The sequence below is a fragment of the Contarinia nasturtii genome, unplaced genomic scaffold, assembly GCF_009176525.2.
Source record: "Contarinia nasturtii isolate CC-2019 unplaced genomic scaffold, AAFC_CNas_1.1 Cnas_scaffold_1101, whole genome shotgun sequence".
Classification (NCBI taxonomy): Eukaryota; Metazoa; Arthropoda; class Insecta; order Diptera; family Cecidomyiidae; genus Contarinia; species Contarinia nasturtii.
In genome coordinates, this window is record NW_022198445.1 from 66,871 (window position 1) to 89,532 (window position 22,662).

The following is a 22,662-nucleotide window of genomic DNA, read 5'->3' on the forward strand; positions in this document are numbered from 1 at the left end:
CTCAATGTATGCTATAAATTATATTGGCGTTATTTTTCAAGATTTTAAATTTTTATCATGAATAGTTTGCAATACTGCTATAATACAATATAAAATATGATTCAAATTTTGATTTACATTAATTGCGTATTACGTTTGAAATTTAACCGATTTAAAATAATAAACAACATTGTTGCCACAACATCATAAAAAATATAAAAAATATATATGAAATCAAGTTCTTCTCAAGTTTATTATGAAATAAACGCCATTCCATCCAGAAATCACCTTTAACGTTAGCAGAGTTGTCAATATTAGATTTCAAATTAAATCAAATGATTTATCTGATCTGAATTGTTCTTCTCAAATATTTTGTTGATTTGGACCAACTAAAAGATATGTGTTTGATTTCATTTAAGTTTTTTCAAATCAAATCACAAAGAATCAAATCATTCATTTGGTTTGAATTCATGATGTTCTGAATGATTTTTCGATTTGTCGAATCATTTGATCCCAAATATGAAAACCCTGAACATTAGACGTTTGCTGTATATATTTAAAAATATGTCATAGAAACCGGTAAATTATCCAGAATCAAAGAATTATAAACGTATACCTAAACGTCAAGCTTATTTTTTGTTATTTAGTAGCTGTGTATGAGCTGGAGTATATCGTTTTGTTCACCTTTGTCTCTCTTTCCTCAGTCCATTCCTTTTGTTTTTTTTTTTTAATAAAATTTAATTACCTTTAATTGTTGTCGACGTGACAAGTGTTTTTATCATAAACGCTTTTGTGAAATTTGCGATGATTATTAATTTTCACGCATTGTGTTTTATAGGTGATAATGACCTTGATTATCTTATCAGAATTAAGTGACTCGCGACGAAATGAAAAAAAGTGAATTTCATTTATAGAATATTTTCAGTTAAAAAACGACCGACTTCATAACATGTTAGCGAATGAATTCTAGAAATTAATTGTGATCGGAGAAAGTGAAAAACATCTGTGATAAAAACGAATTTAGATAGTTTTAAAATATAAAAAGAATTTGCTATTTGTGTTAAATAAAAGTGGTATAAATAACGACGATGAAGTTACCATTTGGAATAGGTAGATGGTAGAGATTAATGCTTAAATATATTGAAATGATTTTATTGATATATCTCCAATACAGTGTCAATCCAACAGCGTTATGTTGTCGTTGCTATGATGTTTTTTACACTGGCTGTGGTATTTTCACTACGAGTAAGCTTTCCAATAGTCTTGACTCAAATGGTCTATGTGCCGAATGTCAATCCAGATGAAAGTCATTTAACCAACAACGTGATTATTTGTCCTGTTCAAAATGACACTGAAAGTGTTGGCAAACCAGAAACGGTCGTGTCATTATTGGTGAATATATTGAATACAGTAATGTGCGATGAGGGGGGAGGTGATTTCAAAAATGAAGAGCACAAAAGCCTATTTTTCATTTAAAATGTTGAAATTGTCATTTTTATCTAGTGTAAAATGGGAAATTTCAGGGAGGCATAACAATTCTCTATCCTCACCCACCGCAAATTAATGTTATATATATATATATATATATATTTTCAAACAATCAAACTCATAAAATAATCAAAATCGTGTTCGATAGATTAACAATACCGATCGTTATCAATGGTCGCAAAAGCTGCAAGGAGTAGTACTGTCATCGTTTTATTACGGTAATATCTTTTCTGAAATTCCTGCTTCAATACTTGTTCAACGTTACGGTGCAAAAATTTTGCTATTAACCTCACTCGCATTATCTGCACTCGTAACTATATTGACTCCGATGGCTGTTGAATATGGTTTGTCTCAACAAAAAAAAAAATCAAAATGAATTTGACATGAAATTTGATACATTTAACTATTTAGGTGAAGCTTATGGATTAATTGCGACACGTGTTTTACTTGGCTTTGTTCAGGGGCCAATTTTTCCATGCCTTGCCGCATTTGTTGTGCCTTGGTATCCTGTTGAAGAACGCGGTCGACTCTGCAGCTTTGGATATATTGGTATATCGGTACGTTATTCGTTTTTAAAAAAGACAACATTTTAAACTGCGAATTTTTTTTAGGCTGGTGCAGCGTTGGCTAGTTTTGCATCTGGCTTACTGTTACATAACTTTGGTAGATGGGATATTACTTTTTACTTTTTCACTGTAATCCTGGTTCTTCTGTGGATTTCATTTGTGAGTATTTTTATGAATGCAACCATTTTCATTAAACATTGGCTTGAATAAATCGGAAATTTATTATTAGGCATTTTTATGCTATGAAAAACCACAAGATCATCCGTTCATAAGTGATGAGGAAAAAGAATATTTGCAACAAAAAATCGAGCACTACGAAAATGAACGAAGAAATCTATCGTCAACGCCGTGGATAGCAATTATTAAATGTTCACCAGTTTGGGCACTTATATTATCAACCGTAACTAAACATTCATTTGCTTGTAATGTGAAGTGTGAGTGTGAGAAATGGATTTGTTTATAGGCATTATACAGCTGGTCATTCTCTATCATAAACACTGACCTACCGAAATATTTGAATGATGTACTTCATGTCTCGATCGATAAAAATGGAATTTACTCATCGGTGCCGAAAATTTTGAGTATCATTGTATCAACCGGTTCGGGCATTGTGAGTGATTTATTGCTATCAAAATATCATATCGACCGAACTCTCGTTCGTAAAATATTCGTCGTATTGAGTAAGTGTTGATAGCGACATTGTGAGTTCATTTTGAGTTTAATTTAAATGGATTTTTGAACATACATAGCTTCGATAATACCTGCTACGTTTTTAATGTCTGCCTCGTATGCCGGCTGTAATGAACTGCTCGCAGTGATTTTCTTCACAATTTCGATTTCAGCTCATGGATTCAATTCAGGTTAATTCGGTTTTTTGGGACCAACATTTTGGAAAATCATCTAAACATTTTCACGAAAAATTTCAGTCGGTGCCGCCATCAATCTTTACGACTTGGCTCCAAATTATGTAGCACCTTTGAATGCTGTTATAAATAGTTTAGCCACTTTTGTTGGTTTACTCACGCCCTTTATCGCTGGCGTCCTTACACCAAATGTAATCAAAAGTATTTCGATTTTTTTTTAATTTGATATTTAATGTTTTTTTCTTTAATCCAAAGGCGTTGTTGTCTGAGTGGCGAACGGTATTTTGGATAACTTTTTCACTTCATCTGATGGAATCCGTTATTTTTACAATATTTGGCAGTGCTGTTACACAAAAATGGAATTCGTCTTGAAATTAAGATAATTTGGTAGTTCCCTTTTTATATGGTTTTTGGATGTTATCGCGAAAATAAATCAATAGAATATATTTTTGTTTGTTTCATTTCATCTGATATACTTATCTTGGGTTGGTACATTTATTTTATCACTCTTTTTACAATTGAACGCTCTAGAAAAAAACGCCGTGTTCCGCTTTGATATGATCCGTTATAATCACATATTTCAGACATGTTGGGTGGTATTTGGCCAGTACTGATGAAAATCTTGTTTCAGACAGTCTTAAATTTTTATTATTATTATTCATTGAAGGTTAACGTAAAATTAAAACTCAAAATGTTGAATAATTTGTATAAACCTGTTTCACAGGATCCATTTTCTAGACGTACGATTCAAATCGTCTGCCTATAAAATATATATAATATATTTTTGATTAGTCTTTATAGACAACAATCTTATCTTGCTTCGAAGTCGTAAATTTCAACATCGACATCTACACCATACATGGACGCGGTAAAAATTTAATGGGGGAAAGTCCATGCGCCAATCAAAAACCCTGGCAAATCGAAGAAAAACTCGACTGTCGCCTAAGGGGTCGACACCATCTAGCACGTCAGTAGGGATTTCATTGCTGTGCGGACGATTTAAGGGGGAGTGTTATCCGGGCTCACACTCCCCCATGTTCCCATGTATAATCTACACCAGTAATGTGCGAGCAACATTTTCCAGGGGGGTGGTTTGATTTCAAAATGTTCTTCAAAAAACCCTAGGAAATCTAGAAAGATTTCGATTCGGACGAAAATCCCTAGCAAATAGGAAGAATTTTGAAATCACAGGGGGGTAAACCGCTCCCTCTCCCCCTCCCCTTCGCACATTACTGATTTACACAATAATAACAGAGAAATAGACTTCAATGGAATCAATACATTGCTAATTTTGTTTGTGTGATAAGCGTATTTCTCCTTTGACATTTGCTGAGTGAACATCGTTTCCAGAATATCTCTTACAAAATGAGTAAAAACATATATTTTTGAATTTAATTTCCAAAGAATATTAATTTAAAATCATTTTTTTAGTTAAACAGCGATATGTAGCGGCATTTATGATGCTTCTCTGTCTCGGTGTGACGTTTGCGCTTCGTATTAGCTTTTCATTGGTATTGACACAAATGGTTTACATCCCAAATGCCAGTCCAAAAAATAAAACAGCTATTTTAAATGATGTAATCGTCTGTCCAACTAATCACCGATCGTCGACACCAAATGAGACAATAAATTCGGTTCGTATTGTTCACATTATTTGGTGATAAGAAAATTTTAAATAAAAAATAAGAATTCATTATCATAGTTCAGGTCAGTTGATGATAGCATCAATAATCGTTTTCAATGGTCGCAAGAATTACAAGGTTTAATTTTGTCATCGTTCTATTGGGGTTATTTATTATCGGAAATTCCTGGTGGTATTCTTGTTCAAAAATACGGAGCAAAGTTGGTATTGTTAGTCACAACTGTTCTATCTGCTTTGGCTGTTGCTCTAACACCGATCGCCGTAACTTATGGTGAGCGAGTAGTCGAATGTAATTTTTTAAACAATAAAGTAACATTTTTCATACATTCACTAGGGGAAGCTTATGGATTAATGGCAACACGTGCTTTAGTTGGATTTTTTCAAGGACCATTACATCCGTCTTTATCTTCGTTTGGCATTGCCTGGTATCCAACTGAACAACGAGGTCGATACTGTTCCATCGTTTCCATTGGAATTCCCGTAATTTTCATCCTCTGCGTAGAATTAGATCTGCATTGAACTAATTACGGTTCAAAACATTTTAGGCGGGTAGTTTCATTTCATCATATCTCGCTGGAATCGTAATATATCAAACTGGAAGATGGGACATCGTATTTTATTTTCTTGCTATTGTTACTGTTGTGTGGTGTCTTCTTTTTGTAAGTATTTTTTTATTTGAAAACTCAACATAACTTATTATGCGATAAATGAAAACGCTCCAGTGCTTATTTCGAAGATCATTTCTGGATTCGCACTTTTATTCTCATGAACAAACAATAAACAATATGTTAAATGTTAAATTGTATCTCCTCAGGCTTTTCTATGCTACGAACCACAAAATCATCCGTTCATAAGTGCTAAAGAAAAGCAATTTTTAAAAGAGCAATCTATTGGCGGCTTGGAAGCGGATAGAAAAAATATTCCCCCTACGCCGTGGAGAGGGATCATTAAAAGTGCACCGGTTATAGCTTTGCTTATAAGTTCGGTAAATTCGCAATTCGAAACTAAATTCTATTGCGCTAATTTAACATTTTCCAACATTGAATTGTAGGGATTATACAGTTGGGCATTTTATGTTGTAAACACTGATTTACCAAAGTACCTAAATGATGTGTTGCATATTCCGATTGAAAAGAATGCTGTTTATTCATCTATACCACGAATAGCCAATATTGGTGTGTCTGTTTTAACGGGTTTCATTAGTGATTGGATGCACGAGAAACGAGGCGTTGATGTTACAACTGTTCGAAAAATATTTGCCGCTCTGTGTAATTCATTTCTTTTTAAAGCGTATATTTTTGATTTTACAACTTTCGCAACATTTTCAGCATCGATAATACCATCGATTTTTGCGATAAGTGCCTCTTATGCCGGATGTGATGAAGTACTGGTTGTGACTTTATTAACCATATCTATAGCTGCACAGGGCTTCAATTCTGCTGGTAATTTTCGAAATGATAAACATTTGTATTTTTTTAAATAATAATCCATCAAATGAACCGGCCAGATTATTCGTGACCTCAACAAATTTGTCAAAATAAAACTGCAACGTGCCCATACATTTTTTATATGAACATGTTCCTCTTTTACTTTAACAAATTTCCTGAGCTCACGAATTTTCCAACCGATTCAATTTATAGGTACAATTTTGAATTTGTTTGATTTGGCACCAAATTACATTGGTCCATTGAACGGGATCGTCAATACTGTATCAACAATTGCTGCTCTTCTGGCTCCTTACATGGTTGGCATATTAACACCTCATGTAAGTCTCACGTTTACTTTTTTTGCCGTCTTATCTCTATTTTACGCTTAATTATACTGTATTATCTCAAACAGGCATATTTATCTGAGTGGCGTCTTGTATTCTGGATAACGTTTATATTACACATTTCAAAAACATTTATATTCACAATTTGGGGCTCAGCCAAAGTTCAAGCATGGAACGAACCGAAAAAAATTGTCGACTAAATTCATTCTCATATAAATTGTTTTCGTCTTGTTCTCGCCATTAATATTCAATTAAATGGGTAAAAGCACACCGTATCGACCCAGACACACTAAAAATTAAATGCAATAAAAGTGGTTCAAATGCAAAATTATGTAATTGTTTTATTTACATGTCGATAATGATATGATGTCTAATCGTAAAATGTTAACAATCGGCTTGTGCAATTGGTTGAAACTTTCAACTTGAAAGTGAGCCGAAGCAAGAAATAATGGAAAATCAATGATGCGAAACGTTAACAATTCATTAGATAATATAAATCAGTTTAAAAATGAAACTCAGCCACCGACCCAAATATGCGGCTCAAATTGATTTTCATTATTATTCCGCTAAAGTTGGAATGGCCTCATTATGGTAAACACTGTAAACAATAGCATAAAATTGACTTGAGGAAATCATTTGAAAAACTTGTAAAATCCTTCTTGCGCGCATACACACATACACAATTGTGGTTCCGAAGCTACTTTTTCTTTGCATTCGAATTGGCAATACGAACACTCTTCTTGCAAAAGAAAACAACAAATAAAACAGAAATCCAAGTCTATTTCCGGACAATTTTCAATTGAATTATGGTTGAATTGCATTCGAAAAACTAGTTCATGCCATTTTACCTACTGATTTCCATTTTAACGTCAAACACACACAGTGCACGCGCGTTGTTGGCATCGGTGAGAAAAGTGGCAAACGAAGCAGTGGAAACTACAATGCACCGACAGTTCACTTTTGTTTTCATTAGCCACAATTATTTGGCGGGATTTCATTTCACATGATGTTGTTGTCGGTTGCACAATGTGCAGCTGCGATTGCACTGCAGTGAGCCATTTGCCCGAAGATCAGATTAGTGTTGTCAGTTTATTCAGCGAATGGATTGACATCCGCTTTTATATTGCCTCAAGACCTGATTTTGTATGGAGAAAAATCATTGTGATGCACGGAAACAACGCTGTAACATCATAAATAAATGTTTTTCTCTTGGCTTCCTCATTGTCATCATATTTCTAATGAAGCAAATTAAAAATGTTCAATTATTGTCTTTTCAATGCTCGAAACAAATTTCATGCACGATACACACGCATGTTCCAAGAACTTCTTTAAGCAAGAGAGAAGAGAAGAAATGTAACAGTACAATGGTAATTCATCCAGCCATAACCTTGAAAATCGTTCACGAAAACGAACGCAAAAAGCAGCGACAAGAAGAGTAAAACAGAGAAGAAGTGTATTGTGTCGTAACTTGTGGCAGGTTATTGAACCTGTGTTGTCTTGTCTTCATTCGTGTACGTATCAACGCAATACATACGGAACTACGACTTATACGCAACGATTTATTGTGTGTGCTGGGCGCGGGAACGTTGTTTGCTTACGTTGATGGGTGCAAACAAAAAGTTAACAAACACACAACTTCTTCTTCTTTCTTCATCTTCATTGCCAACAGCAAACGCAACACAAGTTGAAGAATGAAATTTTTATTGATTTGACACCAATTGTTTGTTTACTTCACAAACATTTGATTGATTTTACGCGAAAAAACATGAAAATATAGCAAAAATTCAACATTCCATTGCCAAAGGCTTTCAACTGTTTGCTTTGTAAGACTTTGATCATTCTATTTTGTACGGAAAAATGCATCATAAATCACTTGAATCAGTCGATGTGGCGATTAACAAGATTTTTTTCTACTCGCTCTTTCCTCTCTCTTCGCTGTTTTTCTCTTTCTTTCTCTCTGTCGATCATCACCCAAAGGAAATGTGTTGTTCAGGTGCAATGAACAAGCTTGATAACATAACTGAATGTTTTTGCGTTTTTTTTCTCTCTCTCTCTCTTTCTTTCCTTGCCACGTTCGATACCATTGTAAAATGGAAATGAAACGTGCAATTAATAGAAAAAGGAAAAAGAAATGTAGTCTTCTGATTATGCGTGATCACATGACTGAACGAAAACCAATTATATTCGATGCATAGACGCAATACTCGGTCTGGAAACAAGCAAACACACACAGCCATGATTCGAAATGAAAATAGTTATTGTTTTATTTTGTGCTGCGAAATACTATAAAAAAGTAAGTGCACGAGAGCTCAAATGGTTGTGCTTTTTTTATTACATTGTGATTTGTTTGTTCATTATTTATGGATGTTAGCGTTATTGGCTTTAATGCGTTATAAAGTCTGCTATTTCGTTCAGCAGTAGCGTTGAGGTTAACTACCTAATGCAAGAAAAACAAATTATAAATGGATTTGATTTTAGAAAAAAAAACAATCGTCAGAGAGAGAGAAAGAGAATAAAAAAGTCAAACTGAACATAAAACAAATCATAAGGCACTGAGATGTGCGCATGAAAATGGAAATTGGTTTTAGTTGAACATTTGAATGGTTGTGATTGTATATCGTATGCAAATAAAATGTGTCAATAAAATGAATGCAAAAGTGAATTTTTGCGACGCAATCACAGCATGCTAAGACCAATAACCGAACACAATCGAATGTAACAAAATGTGATATGGAAATCGAGACGGAAAACTTGCATTTGCAAACAAACACAAAACGACTCGTTTGTTGCAATGTTTTTTTTTGTCGTTGTGTTTTCTTTTTTTTATGTTTGCTTTCATGTTTCGTACGATGCGGTGCCGAAAGCATTAGCGATTAGGTAATCGGTAAAATCAAAAAAAAACTATATATTGCTTAATTCCGTCACATGCACCAGCACCCATTCGCAATAAAACAGCTACAGCAGCAGCATAATGACAACATAATGAATAAAGATAGCGTTAAAAATGAAGTTCTGCATTTTATTCACAACTGGAATTTTGTTTTTCGTTTCATTTCTTTCATTTTTATCGTTAACGGTGCAATCAATATCAAATCAATTGTGTGCTACACAAAAAAAATTTCTAAGCGAGTTGCTCGCACAACACTACATTAAGATAGACTCAAAGAAATTCGGATATTCGACGCTATTGTGTAAGTGCTGTCTGTTGGTGTGTTGTTATTGTGGTAGATGTACGGTGTGTTGTTTTGGTTTCGATTCTTCCTCTTTTTTATAGCATAACTTTGTGTCTTGGTCTTTGTATGTGAATCGGTGTGCGTGCTGCTTTTTTTCGTGTGTTGTTTAGTCAATTTAAATAGACAGGTTGAAAAGAGAGAAAAACACGTGCGTTCGCTTGCAAGATGGACGAAACGGTTGGCTCGTTGTTTGTTCCTCTTTCGGTCGTTTTTTTTTTCTTCTTAATTCGAATATAATTTTTTTCATTGTGCTCAGTTACTTGGGAACCGTGCTTGAGTGGGAATCATTTATTTGAGCTCTGTGCTGGCAGCTTGTAATCAGTTGTTCGTTGATTTTGGATCGTACAGTTTGTATTTGGCCATCACAATTTTCTGTTCGATATTTCAATTTTAACCAATTAGTTATTATCTGTTGTGCGTTTTGCGAATAAAGTGCAAAGAATTCACGCGATGCTCAAATACGTGGTGAATATTTGTTTAATCATATTTTTTTGCGTCCATTTAATCAATGCGGATGCAGAAAAACAGAGTCGACGCACCAAACGACTCGGACCTGGCGGTCGTAATGTTTCAAATAAATTTAAAAAAGGCGAGTTTTTTTTTGTGTGTTTTATTTATGTGGTTTTCTGGTGATTTTACATGTAAAATTGAATGCAGTCAAGTGCTTATTGTGAAATTAATTTTCGCTCTGTTAATAAAAAGCAAATCTAATTGTTTTTTTCTTCTTCTTTTGCATTCGGATATTTTTTTAGAAGTATGGAAACAAGATATTGGCGATCAATTCCAAATAGAACCGTCAACACAGGGCATTCAAAATGTGCATTTAAAATGTGGTTCGAATTCAATGTTTGTAAAATTAGAAACAGATGCCGATTTCATGGGGGTCATGTACACCAAAGGCAATTTCTATGATCAAACCAGTTCACCATGTTTTGTGCAATCGAAAAAAGGACGTGGTGCACGAAATCTTTCGATGCGATTTACATTCGAACAGTGCAACACAAAATATGACGGAGATGTATACACCAATACGATTATTGTACAAAATGATCCGGAATTAGTAACGCCCGGTGATGCGGCGTTTGCATTGCAGTGCGATTTCCGCAAACCAAGAGGATTAAACGTTGAAGCCAACTATGAAACGAACAGTGACAGGTAAAAATTGAACATTTTTTTTATTTATTTGCATAGACATGTCTCTTGATCTCTTTATTAAGTATGTGCTCCTCGATGTCTGTCCTCTTTTTGGCTGATTCATCGAATGAAAACATGTTGCGCCTCTCATTCTATCGCTTTATTTTCACTCTTTCACAATTTGTAAACCAACAAAAAAAAAAAAGAAAAAAATATTCAAAATTTTCGTCAATATTTCCCATGGAATAGAGCGGCGTCAGGAGCACGAATTATATTAACAAGCCCAGATCCCTCGAGTAATAATGCACTACCAGATACAGAACACGAAAACACAATATTTAGCGAAACCGATACAGATACAGTTACATTTAATGCACATGACAAAGAAACGGCGGCAGCATCCAATGGTGATAATGATTCATCGACCGAAAGCGATGAGTCAGCATCGACTGTACAGTCACAATCTGATCGGCAGAAAGTTAAAATCACCATCGATTCAGTGCCACCGTATGAAGAAATTCAATCGACAAACACGAATAACGATAAAGATAACATTGAGTCGGTTAATCACGTCGATATTGAAGAAAGTGAAAGAGATTCGATTGAACACACAAACGATAAAGCGTTCGAAGAAAAACGTGTGAAAAATGATGAACTCTGAATCAAACACAGAAAATATTGCTGTTTATTACACTTATTCTCTCAATTTAAAGAAACAAAAAACAATTTTAATAGGCAATATGTGAAATTATCCAAAATGAATGCATTTATTTTTAAGACTAAATTATTCTTTTCTTTTTCTTCTTGTGTTTTTTTTTTTCTCTTTTCTTCTTCTTTTATTCGAATTCTCAGGCGACCGTCCGATGGTCTAGGCGGACCACAGGCTTACGATGATATAATTTATTAAGCGTTTTATTTTGATTATTATGTGTAAAATGTAAATGAGCAAAAATATCAAATAAAAAAGATCATTAATTAAGAGAACTAATTTATAGAACGAAATTTTCGTGTAAGAAATAATGTTACTGTATAAAAAAAAGTAAGCGAACAAAAATCATTTTAGAAATGTACCAATTGTAATGAAAATGAAACCTGTTGAATAAAAAAGCGATAAATATTTCAAAGAAAGAAAAAAAAAAGAAAAGTGTGAATTTATATTTTTTCCACTGTGGACGTGTTCATTGGCGATTTATCTATTTTTTTGATGCTGAACTGCATGTAATTGAATTTATAACAATTGTCTGTATATACTGTGTTTCTTTGGTTAGTTAGTAGACATTTTATGTTTGCTTTGCTAAACGCTTCGATAGAGTTGGCATAGTAAGAGAAAGTGGACGAGAATTGATTTGATTGTTTATGAAATATGAGCGAGAATTAAGGTGCTGAGAGAGAGAGAGTGAGAGCAGAAAAAAATATATGTCTTTTTCTTAAAATTAGAGCATCATATCGCATTTTATTTTCTTTACTGTATCTACAAATTGTTTATATTGCAACAAAAAATCGAAAGATGTTAGAAAAGTCCAAATGGAAATCGATTGGAACTCCACCAGGGTCGATATGCGCTGCTGCTGCCGCCACCTAATCCCAACAAGTTAAATGGAAAACCGAGCCCATATGAATTTCGCCATGGATCCACACTTTGTGAAGGTCTATTCCATCCATAATAGCCGGGACGATAGCCGTAAGGGTTATAGGTATATTGGCCATACGGGTTATAGCCAAAGGCACCAACACGACCGCCTGCTTCATACGGTTGGGGCTGTTGTTGAATTTGTTGTGGCTGTTGATTTTGTTGTGGTTGCTGAAGTTGCTGTGGCTGCTGCTGCTGAAGTTGTTGTGGTTGCAACGGATTCAAAAGTGGTCGTTGATTATAAGCTCTAAATCCACTGTAATCCAATGGTGGATCACGTCCTCCGCCCACATCAAATTGTGTTTGTCGATTCATATCATGCATTTGATTGAAACGATTACCGCCGTGATGATCGTATGGTCGCAAATTATTTATTTCATTTGGACGATCATCGTCGAAGTCGCCATTGTTGTCGCGGTAATCATCGTCTTCATATGGAATTCCTGCACAGTAAAAAGAGAAATTTGTCACTTTAGTTACTTTTTCATCAGAAATATTGATTCACTTTAAATCATATATATTAAAATTAAGTCAAGTGTTGCTTCTCTTTTAAATTATTATTGACACACAAGCACAAATTCTAGAAATAAAATATACATATTTACTTTTATTCCGAAATCGTAGCGGCCTTTGTGCTAGACACGATGTTATAATAACAGCAATAAAAATGGTGAAAATCTGTAGAAAGCACAAAAATGAACCAACACATATAGCAAACTGATGAGAAAAAACACTAAAATCATGCAAATCTGTATCACCTTGTACATTGTTTGTTTTACAAAAAAAAACAGTCCTTTCGTGCAAATCAATTCAAATTAATTGATTTCTGTACTTTTATTAATTTTGCTTTGAAAATGTTCACTTTGATTGAAAATAAAAACGAAAATCTCTCCTCGCACCCAATGTCAAATATCGAACGAAGCAAAAAAAAACTAAACCAAAATTGTGGGAGAATGTTGATGATTCAGCTAATAGCGATTTTCATTGACTGTCCAGCATTTGAATAGTTGTGTGCTTTTTTATATGCAAACTGATCTGATTCAATTTGTGTGATGGTGTGGTGTGGATGCAATTGAAAAAGATGCGTTCATTGAGTCGCTGACTTGCATTTGACCATATAAAAATGATTGCAAACAACAGTAAATGATATCATTGGAACGTAGATCCCGGTCGAACTGCTGTGCAACTCACTTGTTTTAATTCTGACTCTTTCTGACCGCAGCACATATCATCCAAAGCGAATGTGAACGACCATAGAGTCAACGAAAACCGACTTGAGATGTGCACATAGAGAAATAAAGAGAGAAAAAAATCGAAGACACTGAACATAACATGAAATGTTGATTGTCCGGTCTTGAGCCCGCGGAGGCTACAAAACATGTTCATTTTCAACTTGGCGTATTAGTTTTTTTTTCTTCTCCTTTTCTCTTTTTTTCTGCGCTCGATTTCATGCACAAAGCCGATCAAACGGTTGTCTAATACATCTTTAATCGATTTTAATTGAGTGGGGATAATTGGAGCTAGAAGCTCTGATGGTAGTAAAGAGAAAAACCAGATCAAAATAAAGATAGAAAAAAATGTCGTTTTCAAAATTAGAGGACATTGCCACATTGAGTGAACTCACAAATTATACACTTTTTCTATCATCAAGAAATCGGTTGCATCGACAAAATTATTTGCATTTCTCAAACAATAAAAATGCAATTTCCGATTCAAAACCAACCAGAAAAGGGCCGAGTCAATGATGATAAAACAAAAATACATTCAAATGACATAATTCATTATGTAAATCTATTCGAAAGAATTGTAATGACGATCTGTTGCCACCCCGCAATTTACATCCCGAATGAGGTTAAATGATTACAAATCGCTTTGACCAAATCGATGGTATGATTGTTGTAACAACAGCAAAACAAATCTACCGTTTGTAAAATGTCAATCTCGTCCAAACAAGAAAAATTCATTTTCACTTTTGTCTTTAATCTTTGCAAGCAACAAATTGCATGTTCAGATTTGCATTTCTATTTGTAAAACATAGATCTATCCGATCGGCATCTCAGTCGATGAGATAATCCTATTGGTCGGTGCATAATTCACAAAATGAGCGTGTGAAATTGTTCATGTTGGAAAGAAGACAAGCATAAGCAAATGAGTGAAGAAAATTGCAAACCAACCGTAAAGACACCGTTTTGTGCAACGGACTTGCAGCACGCACACAACGATACGTGCATTGAAGTGTAATTCTGTTTGTAAGCAAAATGCCGTAAATACAACACTATTATTCATCATTAGCATCTAATTCGATTTGGATCACAGTAAAAGGAGTTGTATGCAATGTGTTTCGCTTGACGTGCATATACAAATCACCGTACGTTTCAACCGTATTATGAACTTGTATATTGAACTTGAACGTAAATCCGCTCGCTTTTTTTTGTATTCAAATCTTTACAGTCCAATCAGATTTGATTGCTTTGTCATAATTATCGTACGCCGCTTTGAGCACACCACAACCAAGTGGTGTGTATGATGTAAAAAAACCGTGTTGATTTACAACAATTTATAGACAACGACTGAAACAAAAGCGACAAAGTGAAACAATATGTAATTATAATGATTGGGAAATTTATTATTATCGAGCCTCGTGCGTGCATTTGAAATGTTTGGTTGTTGCACATTAATTTGCTGCAACTGTGTTGCTGCTACTGCTGCAACGATGTTCGATGTGCGCGTCGAACGACCAACAAGCGTGGTGTTGTCGGGGCCAAAAGAAAGCGACAGTGATCTTGGCACTTTACATAGAGCGTCGCGCGTGGCCATTGAATATTCAGTGAATCTTAAATTACTCTCACTTCCACTGTGACCGCATATGTATGATCAAATCAAATGATCACTTTCCATCCAAGTTCCACATGTTTGCATCTTCCGCTTATGACTTTGATTTTAATTCATACGTTCAACACACATTTTACTAATAAAACAGAAATTGTATTGACAGCAATCGAAAAACGTGATTTGTTTCCTTAAAATATGTTGCAAAAAAAATGTAATGCATCAAATGCATTCAATCAAACGGATGATGAATCTTTCTATAATTTTGTTATCACATAAACTGGTTTTTTTACAGACTCAAGAATGTGTGCAATTTCATACCAAAACATTTCTACAACATCAAATGGTAATCATGAGCGAAAAAATAATATTTGTCCTTGCAACATTTGCCTTTTATTAATATAACTAATATAAATAGTTGTTTTTACTGTACTATCTAAACTAAAAATATTTTATAAATCTAAACAATAAATGTTCGCTTCATTTGACTTGAATGCATTTATTAATTTGGTTTTTTATCCGAAAAAACCTAATAAACTCAATGGGTTGAACGATTGAAAACCTGAAAAGAGTGGAAAACCTGAAATAAAATTAACAGGAGAAAACCGACATAAAACGGTGGAAAAAATATTTTGAAATTGTAATTAATTTTTGCAAAGTAATCTTACCTAGTCTTCGGTTAATTTTTTGTATGCGTCGACGAAGATGATGTGTCTCAGCCGTTTCCATATCAATATCATTATAATGCATGAATTGTGGCACATGATGATTTCTTACAAATGGCACTGCAATATAAAATGATTATAAATTTAGTTACAGCACTTTATCTGTTAAAAAGTGAATTTTTGATTTCACTTTCATCTTGACTTTTATAATTCTAGTAAATAAAAATGCTTTTTTTATCATATACTTACACTCTGGTTCTCTTTGTGGTGTACCTGTTCGAAATTCCACTTCAGCGACTTCTTCATCATTTGAAAACACCTCTTTTACACCAAACATGGTAACGCAAAGAAAAAGCATTAAAATAACACAGGAAGACTGAAAAATGCAAAAAAAATTACTTTGATAAAGTGTATCAAAGGTAAGTTACATATTTTTTTTTTCGTTCCACGCATTTTGCATGAACGAAACAAAAATACGGCTGAACGATATACGGTAAATGTTTTGAGCGTAACCTGCATTTTCTTTCTCTATTTTTTTTCTTTTTCTTTCGTTTATCTCCAATTTGATTCAATCACGTTAAAATATGGAAGATTTCACTTTTCAAACGGCCACTTTTATTGCCACTTGTACGTAAGACTGAATTCAAGTTTAACGTTTGTTGTAATAATAAATTGAATTATGGCTCTAATGGAATATGCTATAATATTCTCTGTTCGATGATCAAATATTGAGTGAACGATGTCCATTAGTTTGAGTTGTATTTATAAGAGCACCAATTCAATCGGATGCCATACAATGACATCAACAGATTCCGTCGATATAAACATTGAAATAATGCGAAAAAATACAATGTAAACTTTTGCATATTCTAGTCAATTAGACGCAAACTTCCGAAACGGAAGAGACCTCTAGTATTATTTGCTATTTCGGTAGCGCCCATATACCATTTCATCATAGATCATAGACATGTTGGATTCTATCTGAATTGGGCGCCGTGTGACAAGTGAAAATTGCACTATATCTTTTCAAAATTTGAAATGTATTGTAAAATGTAATTTGTAAAATTTTAAATCACATCCTTCTATTCTCGGTTAGTTCTTGATATTTTTAGTCGCCAAAATTCTTTTTTCACCATCGTTCATCTTGAAATCTCGATTCGTAGAGGTTAATGTATAAGAAAAACTACTTTTTGGCCGTCTAGAATTCACAATGGCAACACATCAATCATCACCAAAAGGAGTGTGAATATTGCCAAATATGTTCGACTCTTCTTGGCTTGCGAGCATAAAAAATTAATCTTGATTGTTATTTTGAGAAATCAATTTTCTTCTTTTTTCATGCTTGAGAAGGTCGTCACCTCAAAATGTGACAAAAATAAAAATCAAATTACATCTAGAGCAAAATATAAATCACACTGTGTTTTCGGTGAAGCTCCATCGTCAAAGCTTTTTAGTGGAGCGTGTTGGATTTTTTTTCTAGCTAAAATTTGAAATGTCGAAGATTTCGTTAAGAGACATAGATGAGTTACAAATTCAACAAAAATTAAAAACTTATTTAAAAAAATATCTACAAAGAATTATTTTTGGTATTAGTATTTTGTGTGGATTATTTATTTAAACCGTGTGGCTCAAGTGTTCAAAGTAGTTATAAAAAAACGATATTTTTTAACATTTTAACGATTTTCTTTGGAATGTGAAGCACGAAATATGAACGGAGTGAATAAATTCAATCTTGTAAGAGTTCAATGACAGATTGTGGTTTAAAATAAGATTCAATGAAATCGATTCAAATGTGGTAAAAGCAAGAGTTCCATATTTAAAACATTTTTTTTTCTTGCATTGTAAATCTAAAGCTTCACAGTTTATATTTTATATGAGATGTCAGATATGTCTATAAATAACCAATAAATCTTCAATATTTAGAACATTTTCAAATCCATTCAATTTACATACAACAATGGTTTTTCAAACAGCTGTTAAAATAAAGTGATAAGTTAGATTGTAAAATACGTAACGTTATTGCGAAGCAACGCGTGACATGTTGCTGTTGCGCCGCGGCTTATTCATCTGTGACACGGTTGTATGGGCAAAAAATGTGCATGCTCAACACAAATAATGTTTGGTAAGTGCACAACTGGAACCATTCAGGAGTGTCATAATCATTATCATCGGCACTACTGGAGCCTTGCGAATGCAGTGAATAGAATAAAAATCAAAAGATGACAACCCTCAATATGTATCTACAAACATGCATGCACGTCGAAAACGCTCAACGCATGTCGCTTGTTTTCTCTTGAGCTTATTGCAAAGCCTGCCAAAAAATAAAAAAACATCCCAAAATACGTACCATCTATGTGTATATAGAGCGTATATTCACACTGGTTGAATGTGTGTTTTGACGGTGTGTCGCATCATCATCCTATTGACGATTCGAACGAAAGCGCTGTATGGGTGGAAAACAATTTCCATCGTTGAAACAGCACAGCGCAAGCAACAGTATCACACAATAAACAGAATGGTTTGTGTGTCGTAGCAAGTTCTCCAACGTAAAAAGGAATGTGTATGGTGTTGCCTGTATTTGCCTGTATATGCCTGATTGTGTTATCGTTTTCATATTTCGACTGTTTTTCCCTGTTGTCGTACATGTTTCACTGTTCGATCGGTGAGTTTTTGAGCGTGTCAGTCAGCCAGTTGAAGCACATGAATTCAGTCTGTTGTATACAATCGCCGGTAAAGCACACATTCATCTTTTCCGCGAGCACCCAAATACCGTGAAATATACGCGCGCAAAATTGCAATATATCATCATCACACATTTCAGCTGATTTCTATCCAAAGAAACTTATTTATCTTCTTCTATTTTTTTTTTCTCTCGAAAGAAACTACAAATCGTCTCTTTCTCGGTAATTTTATGGTTTAAATTTTTTATTTGATAATTCAATCATAAAATTAATAGTTATGTGTAAGAATCCGATTTCGTTCTAAAGCGAAAATTCCTTAATTTCATTTTGTTTCGTGATTCCATCAGTATTTATTTACTTGAAGTCGTGTTGTTATTTTGTTCTTTATTTTTGATTGTTCGAAATTTGTTGTTTGAAAAGACATTGCGCAGAATGCAAGTATAGTGAAAACGTGCAGATTATAAAATACAAATAAATTTGTAAGACGATATGACCATGCCTAATGCTAATGTGGCGTGTTAAAATCAACATTTAATTTCATGCAATATAATTGAATAAATAATTATTTAGAAGAAATATAGAAAAAAAAAAAGATTAAGAGAGGAGAAAAGAAAGAATACACCCGGGAGATGACACTAACTCAAATAAATAGGTTAATTGAAATTGCATTCCTTTGTATAAAAACACACAGTGTTGCAGTGAGAGAGAAAAAAAGAAACAGAGCTATTCACAAGAAAAACATTTGAATGAATGAACAAGATAGAAAAAAAAAACAATAGGCGTATGCAAACAGCTGGGCCAGACCTCAATTGATGTGATGATGGTGATGATAATCTGAGCAGAAAAATTGAAATCGACATGAAAATTTAAATTATTACTATAATTACAGTCAGATAAAGAAATTGAAGGCGAAACGTTAGCGCATCGAAAGCAAAATAAACATAGAAAATCGGGCGAAACGTTAAACGATCTATCATTCACGGATTCAGCCAATTCAAGCATCTGTTTCGTCTTCAAAGTATTTCTTCTTCTTTTTTTTTAGTGTGTTTTAATTGCATAATTAAATGCTCACCGAAAAAGAACAAACACTACAATCGTAACTGCACATCTTTATTAGAGGCTTTCGGTTCAACTTCTTCTTCTGTTTTATAAAATTTCTGTTACTGTGCGAGATCGTGCGAACGATTAGGAAAATTACTTTGCGCAAAATTTACACACGATAAAAACAAAAAGCACATCCAAATTATTATTGATTAAATACATGAAGTGAGTAAAAATTAACAGTGGTAGCTGGGCCATTTGACATTGTACTTGAAAATAGATTACCGTATATTTAAACGAAATAAAAAACATTCACCGCATATAGCGCAAAAAAAAGAGTACGCGCAACCAAAACGATAAACCACGTGTCGAAAATTACGTGTAATTTATTATTGTAAAAAAAGAGCGACAGAGAAAAAGAAAAAAAACGAATAATTTTGCATACAGAATAACCGAAGAGAAAAAAAAACAATAAATAAAAATAAACAGAACATTTTTATCGGGTGCTGTATACTTGAGATATTCATGCTTGTCAAGTGTGTGTGTACTTTGACGAATATCAAACATTTTGCGAGAAATAGTGTGACCGCGTTGACATCTGTGTGTATTAGTGGATTTCTTCGTCTCGTGCACGTATTTTGAGAAAAAGCACGCAGTGAACTTCGATACAAAACAAAACAAAACAAAAGTTACGCGAGAAGCGCATCGTTCACACCAAATTGTACAACTGTATTTACATCGTTTGCAAAGTGCGCGATAATGTATTACATCAGTTTTGAAATATATAGGCATAGGTTTGTACATTCATTTCAATTCTCTGACTCTGGCCTCATGTGTGTTGTTGTTTCTTTTCTTTTTGTATATCTAAGTTCTTCATTTTCTCTGTTTTAGAATGATTTCATATTTTTTCCTCTCATCAATTGTGTAATGCAAGAGAGACATGGCGATATTTTTTTACTTGTGAAACATTGCTCGGATCATATTTCAGTTGATTCAGACCGTAAAATATACATCATTATCAAAAGTATTATATTTTTTCTCTACTACTACTTCTGTCAATTCTTTATGTTTTTTCCTCTCTCTCTCTCTCTCTCTCTCTCTCTCTTTCTATCTTTTTCTCGATTTTTTTCGTTCTGTCAACTTTTGTGCTTGGCTGTTGTTTTGCAAATTATAGGCATTTTGCATACGCTGCTCTCTTCAATGTTGTTCGACAAAGATACGAATCTGGTTTTCTTTATGTTTGTTTTATTCGAAGAGTAAATTATTTATTACGAATTGTACAACTTGAAATATGAAATATCATTAGCGATGTCAGCGAGAAGTGCCGTCGAGTGGTGTTCAATATGTGTGTTTTTACAAAAGTATGTCTGCTATTCTACTAACACTGCCGACAATATGTGTCTTTGATGGTGTCAATTTTTCTAAAGATATTTATCGACGTAATTTCTTTCTCTCTCTCTCTCTCTCACTCGCATATTCGACGATTTTCATTGAAAAGATGTGTTCGACTGAGTGTAGTGTCCTGTAATTTGTAAATGGTATGAATGTCAAAGCTAAGTTTTCTGATATGAAAACAGTTTTTTTTCTACACAATATACGTCATTTTATGACTATGTCTTTTTTCTACGCTTCAATATATTCCAAAAATGTATTATTCAAGTCTAGTTTTTCGATTGTTGTGCCATAATTTAAAGTTTATTTAAAGTGAAAGAGTGTGAATTGAAACTTTTACGAATAGAATCATTTTCATTTCATTTCAAAGAAGATACGGAAATAGACAATTAAACTTTTCCCAGTGGAAATGAAAAATTTAAAACCCAAACTCAGCCAAATGCGGTGAATATTGTTGTAAGAAAATGTGATAATTTTATTGATGAAAACTTTACTGGTTTTATCCTTTACTCCTTATGGTACTGTTCAAGATGAAAATGGTTTTCGTTGAAAATTCGCAACAGATATTTTATTCATCAGCAAAAGCCGTTAAAACATTGTTCTATACAACTTGATTGTTTTCATCTTTATGGGCTTCAACTTGTATCAAAAGCCAATCCAACGATTGCTGAATCCTACGAAAAATTACACCGAATTTTATAGAGACAAATTTCAACATCAGACATTAACAAACTTCTACTCGTCTTCTTCTTCTCCGTATTTTGTTTAAATTGTATCTGCGAGAATGAGTCATATACTCGGATGAGAATAAACATTATTTTGCGAGTGTTCTGTATGCCCAACAATGCAGTAAATTTTTGACTGCAGATTCTATTTACTTTGAAAATATTATTATTATCTTTATATACCTGTGCGTTGACGTGACAAAATGTTTCGCGTTTATGGCCAGCTTTTTACACACACACATCAAACTTCACATTCATTGAGAGTGAATAAAACTTAATACCGGATATATGAATCTGACGTGCTTTCTGACGCCTCGTTTGCAACGTCAGGCATTAAATTCAAATATTGGGATTGAATTGTTAAGATTTTCGTAGCATCACATCATTCAAACCACTAATTAATGCGACTGATTAAATATCAGTGTTTGACTTGGTTTCGATGGTGCAAAATTTTGCAATTCAATTTCTTCTTTTCACCGTCGTAAGCTTCACCAGCAGAACATATTTGGGGTTCGGCGAGAAAAAAATTCGGATATCGCGGAAAGTAGCTTTTTTTGTTCAAAGAAACAAAAAGTGTATTCAAAATGTATTCAATCTCAATTAAAAATCAAAAGGAAGTAATCGAATGAAAAATGAGCATTTTATGACGGTGTGTAATTGAAGAAAATTGACGTGAAAAATAATCCATAATATGCAGCGAAGCAGATTCACTATGTTTTCATTTTATTTCGTTTTATTTAATGTGTGCATGCGATCCTCTTTATATCTCATCTGAATTGTATGCATCACGTAAAATTTCATTTCTGTTAATGATATCGTATGTGAGTCTCAAACTTTGCGTTTGATTTTACCGTGTAAGCATGTGCGGCACATGAAAACGATTGGCTGAGACAGTGAGTTTGGAAAACACATGACTTTGCGTTAATTCATTTGGTTTCTTTTCGCAAATTATGTGTCAGTGACATGTCGATGCACTTCGTGAACGTGAAGAAACTCATACACAAAGAAAACTTTTCGAATGAA

At 33.7% G+C, this 22,662-nt stretch overlaps 6 protein-coding genes across 7 annotated transcripts in view; 4 read left to right on the forward strand and 2 right to left on the reverse strand.

Annotated features, from left to right (window-relative positions):
- Positions 1-948: 948 nt before the first annotated feature.
- LOC116344649 (sialin-like) lies at positions 949-3,342 on the forward strand. The gene is made up of 10 exons (XM_031773289.1): positions 949-1,089; positions 1,154-1,371; positions 1,616-1,811; positions 1,879-2,024; positions 2,079-2,192; positions 2,263-2,433; positions 2,497-2,713; positions 2,783-2,893; positions 2,960-3,087; positions 3,152-3,342. Exons 1-10 carry the CDS (start codon positions 1,068-1,070, stop codon positions 3,266-3,268), a joined length of 1,440 nt encoding a protein of 479 aa, XP_031629149.1. The 5' UTR covers positions 949-1,067; the 3' UTR covers positions 3,269-3,342.
- Positions 3,343-4,226: 884 nt separating this feature from the next.
- LOC116344653 (sialin-like) lies at positions 4,227-6,607 on the forward strand. 2 transcript variants are annotated; one of them, XM_031773291.1, is made up of 10 exons: positions 4,227-4,265; positions 4,328-4,530; positions 4,599-4,809; positions 4,873-5,018; positions 5,084-5,197; positions 5,353-5,523; positions 5,590-5,806; positions 5,867-5,980; positions 6,179-6,303; positions 6,378-6,607. In XM_031773291.1, exons 1-10 carry the CDS (start codon positions 4,262-4,264, stop codon positions 6,507-6,509), a joined length of 1,437 nt encoding a protein of 478 aa, XP_031629151.1. In that variant the 5' UTR covers positions 4,227-4,261; the 3' UTR covers positions 6,510-6,607. The 2 variants fall into 2 exon arrangements, with proteins under 2 accessions (XP_031629151.1, XP_031629153.1); XM_031773293.1 differs by lacking the exon at positions 6,378-6,607 and having other exon boundaries at positions 6,046-6,271.
- Positions 6,608-9,804: 3,197 nt separating this feature from the next.
- Positions 9,805-11,515, forward strand: LOC116344665. The gene is made up of 3 exons (XM_031773309.1): positions 9,805-10,131; positions 10,295-10,697; positions 10,926-11,515. The coding sequence occupies exons 1-3, from the start codon at positions 9,993-9,995 to the stop codon at positions 11,335-11,337; spliced, it is 954 nt and encodes a 317-aa protein (XP_031629169.1). The 5' UTR covers positions 9,805-9,992; the 3' UTR covers positions 11,338-11,515.
- A 582-nt stretch (positions 11,516-12,097) lies between these two features.
- On the reverse strand, positions 12,098-13,308 carry LOC116344666 (RING1 and YY1-binding protein A-like). The gene is made up of 3 exons (XM_031773310.1): positions 13,065-13,308; positions 12,912-12,984; positions 12,098-12,749 (listed from the first exon to the last, which is right to left on the reverse strand). The coding sequence occupies exons 1-3, from the start codon at positions 13,071-13,073 to the stop codon at positions 12,187-12,189; spliced, it is 645 nt and encodes a 214-aa protein (XP_031629170.1). The 5' UTR covers positions 13,074-13,308; the 3' UTR covers positions 12,098-12,186.
- A 2,300-nt stretch (positions 13,309-15,608) lies between these two features.
- Positions 15,609-16,493, reverse strand: LOC116344670. The gene is made up of 4 exons (XM_031773313.1): positions 16,314-16,493; positions 16,050-16,176; positions 15,804-15,920; positions 15,609-15,715 (listed from the first exon to the last, which is right to left on the reverse strand). Exons 1-4 carry the CDS (start codon positions 16,317-16,319, stop codon positions 15,651-15,653), a joined length of 315 nt encoding a protein of 104 aa, XP_031629173.1. The 5' UTR covers positions 16,320-16,493; the 3' UTR covers positions 15,609-15,650.
- A 2,074-nt stretch (positions 16,494-18,567) lies between these two features.
- LOC116344669 overlaps positions 18,568-22,662 on the forward strand; it is a 114,927-nt gene continuing 110,832 nt past the window's right edge. The window contains exon 1 of the mRNA XM_031773312.1: positions 18,568-20,316. The gene's annotated coding sequence lies outside the window, so the exon portion shown is untranslated. The remainder of the gene's footprint in view (positions 20,317-22,662) is intronic.